A 9263-nucleotide genomic window follows, 5' to 3' on the forward strand; every position below is an offset into this window, starting at 1 on the left:
AAGACAGTGCTCTGCTCTGCCTTCTTGAAAGCAGCACCTTTCGCCTCCTGGTGCCTCGGGCATCTCGCAAGCTGGACACCAAGGAAACAGCCTCTCCATCCGGTGGGCCTCAGAGCACCGGTTCAAATGCGGAATTGGACTGAGAAGCCAACTGAAATAACAGGCACCACCTGGATCTTGGCTGCCGGGGAGCCTCCCCAGTCCATGAAACCAACAAAGGGGCCTCCTTAAAGTACTTTATTAGTAAAAAATAGAACTCTTCAGGGCCTGGAGGAAAAGGACCCCAGGGATCTAGAAAAAGGGCTGGCTGGCTCAGGGCGGAGGTGTGCAAGAATGTCGGCAGCGTGGCTACGCATCCCTCGCCAACGGGCATAAGTGACCAGCCTCGCTGAAGCCGCAGAGCTCGGATCTCCCCCCCCCCCCGCAGCCCTCCGCAGAGGGGTGGAAGAGCTGGGCGGCGAACAGCATCTGGAAACCAGTCTGGGCACCGACCACGGCCCTCTGCGTGCCCCGGGGACCCGCGGGTGTGTCCGCAGCAGAGGTCCCAGCCGGGTGTCAGGAGCACCAGGAGGAGCTCCGGAGGCTGCTGGCAGGAGAGGTCAGTCTGGAGAGGGAGCAGACGGGCAGATGCCCGAAGAAGGCCGGGTCTGTCATAGGGAGGAGGAGGAGGAGGAAGAGAGCCACGCCCAGCAGGTAGAAGAAGGCCACCAGGAAGCGCTGCGGGTGCTCCAGCACCGCGCCCACCGCCGGGAATCCAACGTAGTTGCAGAAGGAATGGCAGAGAACTGGCCCAACGAGGTGTCCTGTGGGCAGAGAGAAACAGGAGGGCTTGGTGGAAAAGCCGCCTCCCGGGGGTGTCACGTGGACTAGGAACGCCCGCAGTCGAGCTGCTCTGGAGAATTTTAGCCGGGAGGCAGACGAGAGAAGCAATTCTAACTGATTAACCACTTTGCATATGAGGAGGAGGATTGCAAAGGAAAAGACAAAGGGCTGGCTCGCACAGCATGCTAAGCCGTAACACACGTCTATCTTGCCGCCCACCCGCCCACCTTGCATTAATACCAGATTAGCCTCCGCCCCGCCTCAGAATCAGGGTTTGAACCCTCAGTGTTGCTGGCCGAGAAGCTGAGCTCCCTCTCAGTCCAACACCTGAAATCTCCCAGCCCTTAAGGGACTTCCAGGGACTCTCGGCTGCCTTTTGCACGCAAACGCCACCCCGAAGTAACAGGACGATGGGAACAACGCCAAGGCTCCCGGCCCCTCACCAACCTGTCCGGATGAAGAGGAAAGCGGTGTAGGCGCCAAAGATCGCTGTGTAGGAGAACTGGAACACTGCAGGGGAAGGGAGCAGCTGGTTAGAAGGGTGTGTGTGCGCTGTGTGGACGGGGCAGGGATCAGGAAACCAGGAGGGCTTTGGGGGAGCATCCACGAAGAGAGCACCATTTCTCTGTTCACTTCCATCTTTAAGAACTGTCCCAGGCACTGTCCTCTGAGTAACACGCAGAGCAACTCAGCTAATGCCAGACTTCACGTAATACCCGAGTCAAATGTCTACTAAATTGACCTGTTTTCTGGGTTCATGTAAGGTATAAAACAACCAACCAGGCAGGGTTCACACAATACGCTAAGCTACAAAAAACTAACCGCATTAACAGTAAATTGGTTTGGCGCTTTGTGCAGATGCACCTGACAGATCTTTATTTGACGTGACGAAGCACGTTGTGTGAAAACAGCCAATGGCAGCAAGTCACCTTCTTTCTTTGAATGGTTTAACACGTCAACAGCAGCAAGTTCAGAACAAAAGTCCACCGGCAGTGGTCTGGTTTAAGCCTCTCTCCCACCACTGAGCTTGGGATTTTTTGCCAAAATGGTGCTGTGTTTATCAGGAATCTCCAACCCACATTCCCCTGCCTTGCCCACTTTCAGCAATGGCGAGTCCAGGGACTGATCCCTACCTGCCGAGAGGAAAATACTGGCTCTGCTTCCTTGGCGAAACCGCAGCTGCTCAATAACATGATGAAAATGAGCTGCAGAAAGAAAAACGATTGAGACGTGTGAGCATCTTGGCAAAACGCGGGCTGTGGGGTCTCCCCGGCTTTCTTTCATTCCCTGACCGAGCAGCAGAGTTCTTTACAGGAAGAGTCAGCCAGCGGCAAAACACCTGGTTAGCACCCTACTTTCAGACTAACATTAGTCTCCTTTGAGTCAAGCCTGATTCTTGCTGACTTCATCCACGGCGTTTGCTTGGCAACGGCACGGATGTCAATTACTGTTGCTTTCTTAATGGTTTCTCAGCTTTCCAGTTAAGCCTACAGATTTGCAGTTTTCTGGCGGTCTCTCATCCAAGGAGTAACCAGGTCTGATTCCCTTCAGCTTTTTCAAACTCAGCCACAGGTTGCAACCTAACTGGGGGCTTTGGTTTCCAAATCAGTGGGCTCAAGGTTGGAACGGGAGCGTCACAGCTGAGCCTGCAGATAGGCAACGTCTGTTGGCCCAGTGCCTTGGTTCCCTATCCCACCTGAGTCTATTTCAATTAGATTTTAATGAAGACAATAAAGAAATGAATAAAGCAAGTAGGTGGAAAGCAGAGGAGTAATGCCAGCGTCCCCTTTTATTTCTAGGCAGGCTCACGGCCCAGAGGAAGGCCCGCAGGCAGGGGGCTCCCCTCCCAAGAGAAAAGCCGTTAGTACGTCATCCCATTGCAAGCGTTTGCCTGCTTGCCTTCAGAGAAGACATTTTGTGACCCAGCCCGCTCTGTGCTTTTAAAATTCGCCCCCCCCCAGTCCCAAAGAGCTTAGCTTCAACAGAAGGGTGCAGAAGGGAAGAGCAAAGGACAGGCAACTGGCTCACGGCTTGTGCCCTCCTGCTGAAGACGCAGCACTCACCGACTCCAAAGAAGAGGGGGCAGGTTAGGATGGCCAGACCCGCTCCGGTGCAGGGGACCAGCATGGGCACCATGCAGGCCCGAAACACCAGCTCTTCAGTGAAAGGCGCGATGACCTGGTTGCGGAGCCAACGGATGTCGGTGAGGCAGAGCACCCAAAAACTGGGATCTGAGGGTGGAGTAGAAGCAGCGTCATTGACTCTTCCTCACTCCTCAGTCTCTTGAGCAGGGAGGGAGGGAGGCAGGAGAAAAAGGCACCATCCCACAAATTCGAGTTTAGGAGACCGTGGCAAGATAATCAGAATTGCCACCGAGGATCCACTAGTTAGGCCCTTTCCCTTATTAAAAACAAAGCGGAAACACTACAGCTGAAACTGGCAAGCGTGCATCGGAATCCTCGACAGGCTGCTTCCCAAAACTGCAGATAAACCAGGTTAATAGTTTAAACCAACCTATACACTTTTGCAGAGGCTCGGAAAGCCAGGCTCCAAGTTGGAACCTGGGTCTATCTAATAAAAGGACAAGAGACACTTTGGTGTCGTGCTGAGGGGGCTGGCCTAGAAAAGAGGAAAGAGTGAGTTCTGGTCCCGCCTTAGGCATTGAAAAACCAGCTGGGTGATTTGGGGCCAGTCCCTCCCTCTCTCAGCCCAACCTACCTCGCAGGGTTGTGGTGGTGGGGAAAATAGGAGGAGGAAGGAGTATTAGGTATGTTTGCCACCTTGACTTATTTATATAGAATTATAAAGGTGGGATAAAAATAAATTGTAAAAATTAAATAAAATAAACAGACAGACAGAGGGAACTTACAAAGCTGGCCCCCATCCATAAAGTGCTCCAGCTCCACCCACAATCAAATGCACCCTCCCTCCACAGAAACACAGAGTACACATACCCACCCTAAGAAAATGTGGCCCATGGCCAAAAAATATTATTTGATAAGATAATATTCTCTGGCATTCTATTATCTTAGTGCAAAGCCAATCAACAGATTCTTACCAAATGCAATTCGTAATCCGTCTACCAGGTCCCAGGGACAGTCCATCGACAGCTGGATAAGGGGGCCAAGAAACAAGATCTGGGAAGACAGTATAACCATTTTTGCCGGTACATTCTGGAAATCTGCCTATCCCAGTTTTAAAAAAACTACGCTTCATGACAATTCTTAACCCAATCAGATTCTGACATCCTCTCCTGAAATCTAACAGCGCGGACGAAACTTCAGATTTACATTTTCGTTCCTTATCTGCTGCAGTGGATGGAAATAGCCCCATCTTAATAAGAGCACTGCATGTTCTTGGAACAGTGAAAAACAAAAAACACAAAGGCACCTATTTTTAATCACCACTGAAACACACTGGAAAATGGTCCAAGTTGGAAAGTTTCTTAAGAGTTATTACTGGATGTGGAAGTTTCCAGAACAGCCTGGAATTTTTAAAACCATCTGTCTCCAGAAGTGATCCAAAATTCCATGCAGGTGAATGTGTGAGCTGGTAGCGGGTGGGAATCTCCCCCATTCCTTCCTGCTCGCATGCGCTGTTCTCCTCCTGTCTATGAACAAAATAAAAGATGTCCCCCACTTCCACGGTTTTCAAGCTACCGTCTGATTGGGCGGGACACTTAATTTTTTCCCCCAGGAACGTTCTATGAAACAGTATCCAGCACCAGCTATGCAACAGGAAGGCTTCCTTTCAGGTACAGCCTTCATGAAAGCACAGGTTACTAGCTAGTTAAAAAAAAAAAGGTCATTATTGTCTGCAGTGTCACTGCAAGGTTAAAGCGACAGGAGCCACACGTACCATTGTCAGCAGCAGGGGCAGCAGAGTCGCCGGCAAGATGCCCTCAAGCCGGAAGCCCATCAAGGTGAGGAGGGATGCATCTGGCTGAGCAGAAGAGGAGACACCTTCATCAGCACCACGCAACCCCAACCTCCGCTCTCCTCTCCTGACTCACCCGGGCAGTCGCCGCAAGCAGAAAACGGGCGCACCGCGGAAAAATGACATCTCTCCAATACTAGAATGGCCTTAGACAAAGTGAAGTTGCAGATTTATCCAGCTGAGAATTGGCCTCAGCCGCTGGAGATTTTGCAACTTGGAATGGGGAGCCTGATGCTAGGATTACCGCACTCCAACTCCCACCATCCCCGGTGGACAGTGGCGTTAATGGGAGTCAGAGGGTAAGACTTGTGGAGGGCCCACAGGTTTCCCATCCATCTTTTAAGCTTGCATTTAACCAGTGAGCTGGAAGGCCTCATCTATTACTTCAACTGTGGCTATGTTGACACGATCCATTTAAAACCGGTTACTGAATAAGCCCATTTTCTGCCTTCATACCACATACTGAGCCATGGATCAACCCAACATACTAACTCTCGATAAAAAAAACTCCAATCAAGCTTGAGGCTAACTGAGCACTTGTGAGTGCCGTGTGGCATGAATACAGCCTTCGCTAGTTTGTAATTATCTTGATTAATTCTGTGTGAAGGCAGCCATCAAGCAGTTCAGAATGACTCAAGCAAGGCATCCAAACTGCAAGAACGCTACCCACTCAGATGATTGCCCCAACCTTCTCCTAGGGAACGTCCTTTTCAAAATGGGCGACCCTGAGAAGTTTTGCTTGTCTAAGGAACTAGCCTGGACTCTCCTGGCAGGCCACGGTGACCGCCAGGCAAGGGGAATTGGTCAGATCTTACAGACAGTCCTGTGAAACGGCACATCCAAGAGGTCAGAATAACAGCTCTGCTTGAACCTGTGCTGACTGCGGCAATCCACTCGGGTGCCCCCTACAGAGATGGTATCCTGGCAGCTGCACAGAAATTTCCCCACCCTTTCCAGGAGCAACTCAAAGTGCAGATGCTTGTCTTTAAGGCCCTACATTGTGCAGGCCCCTCGTATTCTGAGGGAGCTCCTTCTTCCACACCAGACTAACCTCATGCTAACATATTAACCAGCCAGCCTCTTTCATCAAGTATTGCTTCTGTGAGAGGACAGGCCTGCTTCAACAAGACTGTTTTCAGATATGGGACACTTTTTCCACAATAAGCTGAGGGGATAACTCCTGGTGCTGCATCCCATACTTTGGCTTTAGGCCCAGGAGCCCTCCAAAAGTTACCACCGAATTCTAGTTTTTTAATGTGACGGGTCAGAGTCACAGTGAAGCCATCATAAGAGCTGCATTACAGTCATTAAACGAAGGAGGTGTCGTTTCTCTGTTGCTTCCCTGCGCAGGACCTCCTCGCCTTTTGCAGCACGGTGCCCAACCGTACCTCTCAAAGGCAGATGTGATTTTCTACCTAACGTGGCTGGGCATACCTGCTTCAGGGTCCGGGGGAAAAAAAGAAAAACCAACCAACCTTAAATCCAGCATTTCAAAACTTCTGAAGCATTTTAAACCCTTGGCCTTTCAATTCCACTTTTCACCTGCCAATTACTTTGTTATTTTGGTTCACCGCGGATAAAACAGCAGCTTACAGACCAAATAAGCCCTTGAAAAGCCAGAAATCTCCGGATAATCTTGGCCAAGCGCTTTCAGAGCCGGGTGGGAGGGGTGCCCTCACCTTGACGCCCGTCACCTCTTTCCAGACCCAGATGAAGAGCGGCGAGATGGTGGAGACCACGAGGACGCTCGTGAACCGGCGCTTGATGACGGCGGGATGGTCCCTGCAGAGGAAACTCCGAGTCTAGAAAGTCCGAAAACTCTGGGCCTGCCGCTCCACGGGGAGGCGCGGGCCATGAGTCCAGACCGGGGAGCTGTTCTGTTCACAAGGCCAGCTCGCCACGGGAACGCGACCCGTGGCTATCTTCAGCCTCGGTGTGTCTCCCCACCCCAGGGAGGCTAAAGGCTGGAAGCCAAGGGCAGAGGGAGGATTCAAGTTTACTCGACGTCTCCCGGCTACGCTGCGGCTCGCTTGCCCGCGACAGGCGCTGCTGACCGCCCCCTCTGCGGAACGGGGTTCGCCTTCCGCGCCCGACGCGCGAGCCCCGCCGGCCGCCGCCTGGCGCGCTTCCAGGCGGGAAGGGACGTCCAGCTCCGTCCCGCGGAGCAGGGCTGCCCCGGAACTCAAGGCGAGGGTCGGGGGCAGCGCTGGGGCGGGAGCGGCGCGGTCCGGGTCTGCCTCCGAGGTCGCGCGCCCCCCCGCCCCCCGCAGCCCTCCCGCGGCCGGGCCGGCGGGCCGGAGCCCCGGAAGGCGCGGCTCGCCACCGGCCCGAGGAGCGGAGCTTCCCGGCTGCCGGAGACGCCGCGCGCTCACCTGGGCAGGTGGCTCTTCCAGACGTAGAGGCTGCCCACGTAGGCACAGGCCAGGCCGAGGCAGGAGAAGAGCGAGGCCCAGCAGAGCCCCGGCCCGGCGCCCCGCGCCAACGCCTCCGCCGCCATTGGGGCGCTGCAGGCGCGCAGGACGGGCCGGCCGCCCAGGCGAGGCAGGCAGGGCCGCGTGGAGGAGCCTCCGCCTCGGAGCCACGGAAGAGGAAGCCAGCCTGGCCGGCGGCGCGGCGCGGCGGCGAGGGGAGGGAAGCGGGTCGGGCCCTCCGGGGGACTGCAGCAGCGAGACCCCGGCCCGGGCGAGGCAGGCATCCCGCCCCCCGCCCGCAGTTGAGTCCCACCAGGGCTGGCGCGCCGCCCGATCCCCTTCCGCTTGCGGGCTGGCGCGCCCCCGGGCCGCGGGTAGTTGGCTTGCTTTGCGCGACACGTGAACCGTCACGCCGTTTCTTGGCTTTAGGTTTAAGGCGCCGTGAGAACGACAACATCCGTATTCTCCCTGCAAGAGCGGCGCCGCGGTGCCTTCGACCAGCTAGGGGGCAGCACCTAACCGGGTCAGGCGGACCTCGGGAAAGCTAAGTGGGGTCGGATCCGGTTAGCACTTGGATGGAGGGGCCACGGGAGACCGCGACCCCCCTGCTGAGGAGTCGCCAGGAACTGAGTGGGCGTCGGGCAGGGGGTGGGAAGGAATTCGCAGAGAAACCCCCTGCCTGCAGAAACCTGGACTACCCGCCTTTGCCTTTCTAAGCCCCCTCCCCAGCATTTGTGGGAAGGAGCGGCCCCCCCACCCTCATCACCAAGGCCGGATATCCCCCCCTCCCGCCCGCCCCCTTCTTCCTGGCCATCTTTGACCAAAAGAGGCCCTGCCTCCCCCAGGCACGTCAGGACCCGGCCTCCCCGAATGCCGGCATTTCGCCCCACCGGCCCTCCGTCCCGGGGGTCCTCGAGGGGCAGCGCCGTCCTCCGTTCGCCCTGCAGCAGCAGAAGGGGCCGAGAGGCGGTTAGGGGTTTCTCTGTTTATTGCTCTGCCCCAGACGCTCCAGAGCGCCCTGGGGCTTCAGGAGATGGACCGGGTGCCCGCTTCAGGGGTCCCACGTGGCCAGGCTCGAGACCTCCTGCGCCCAAAAGTCGTCGTCCTGCAGGATGGGGAAAGTCAGAAGAGAAAGCAGCTCTGAGTTATGTTAAAACGCTTCGGCGGCAGAGACCAAGGGCGCTTTCACCCTAAGCCGGCGTTTCTCGACCTCGGCCGCTTTAAGATGGGTGGACTTCAACTCCCAGAATTCATGCTAACATATTAAAGTTGAAGTCCACCCATCTTAAAGCGGCCGAGGTCGAGAAACGCTGCCCTAAGCCATCGTTCTGATGGTGGTTTGGCAAACCCACGGTGGCTCTTAAACTATGGTTTATGGCTGGACGTGTGGAATAGACTCGGCCACTTGACTTTCATTTGGTACACGGTGGGTGAGCAAACCGTAGCCTGGCACGAGCAAGTGTGGTCTTTGAGCAGCAGGGCACGTTTCCTGAGTAACGCAACGGGCTTTTGGCCCCGGGCAAAGGTATTTTCCCGGCACTCTGGAAGGTTTTGTAACTGGCTTCGATCGCTTTATTATTCTGCTGGATTGTATCATTGAGCCTCGTTTCCGTATTTGAAATGAAGTTTTGGGATTTAATAGAAGGATGGCACGCCGATGTTTGAAGTAAAATTGATTTCTTTTCCTGTGGATCCCTCGAGGGAATTCTGGCCCTGAATGCAGGCTCCGAGGCTGAGCTGGTGAGCCTCCTTCAGTTCCGTTCCTCGCTTGGGTAGTTTTGGAAACCAGGCAGAGTCTTGATGCTTAACCAGGATAGCGAAAGACTTAATGCCTCCATCTGCTAAACTTGGTAGTAACCCTGATTTGTTTTTTTCTGGTCCAGCATTTTATATGTGCTAAAGTTGGCTGGGTTCATACAATATACAAAACTCAAGGATTAGATTCAAACAGCATGCTAAACCAAAACTAAGCAAACCACATCATGACTTAATGGACGTGAATTAAGAAGCCATGTTAACGGATGCATTGTTTTGTGGATTATGGTTTCTTTGACAAACCTGACCCAGAGTTTTGCTCCTTCCAGCTCCGATGAC

General features: G+C 54.5%; 1 protein-coding gene across 3 annotated transcripts; it reads right to left on the reverse strand.

Moving 5' to 3' along the window:
• Positions 1–223: 223 nt before the first annotated feature.
• On the reverse strand, positions 224–7425 carry RCE1 (Ras converting CAAX endopeptidase 1). Of its 3 annotated transcripts, none has more exons than XM_063316878.1 (8): positions 7131–7422; positions 6438–6540; positions 4681–4760; positions 3881–3959; positions 2886–3053; positions 1956–2027; positions 1270–1332; positions 224–803 (listed from the first exon to the last, which is right to left on the reverse strand). In XM_063316878.1, the coding sequence occupies exons 3-8, from the start codon at positions 4738–4740 to the stop codon at positions 556–558; spliced, it is 690 nt and encodes a 229-aa protein (XP_063172948.1). In that variant the 5' UTR covers positions 4741–4760; positions 6438–6540; positions 7131–7422; the 3' UTR covers positions 224–555. The 3 variants fall into 3 exon arrangements, with proteins under 3 accessions (XP_063172948.1, XP_063172946.1, XP_063172947.1); XM_063316876.1 differs by having other exon boundaries at positions 4681–4764; positions 7131–7418; XM_063316877.1 differs by lacking the exon at positions 1956–2027 and having other exon boundaries at positions 4681–4764; positions 7131–7425.
• Between the last annotated feature and the right edge of the window lie 1838 nt (positions 7426–9263).

The sequence above is a fragment of the Candoia aspera genome, chromosome 17 (assembly GCF_035149785.1).
Source record: "Candoia aspera isolate rCanAsp1 chromosome 17, rCanAsp1.hap2, whole genome shotgun sequence".
NCBI lineage: Eukaryota > Metazoa > Chordata > Lepidosauria > Squamata > Boidae > Candoia > Candoia aspera.

What these genes read in the sequence shown, in the direction of transcription:
- RCE1 (XM_063316876.1), bottom strand. Translation starts at nt 7,255, where the DNA reads ATGGCGGCGGAGGCGTTGGCGCGGGGCGCCGGGCCGGGGCTCTGCTGG. An exon ending in CCCCCTCTTCTTTGGAGTCG is followed by an intron (nt 2,028 to 2,885) that starts GTGAGTGCTGCG and finishes TTCTTTCTGCAG; the next exon opens with CTCATTTTCATCATGTTATT. An exon ending in CAGTATTTTCCTCTCGGCAG is followed by an intron (nt 1,333 to 1,955) that starts GTAGGGATCAGT and finishes CTTCCCCTGCAG; the next exon opens with TGTTCCAGTTCTCCTACACA.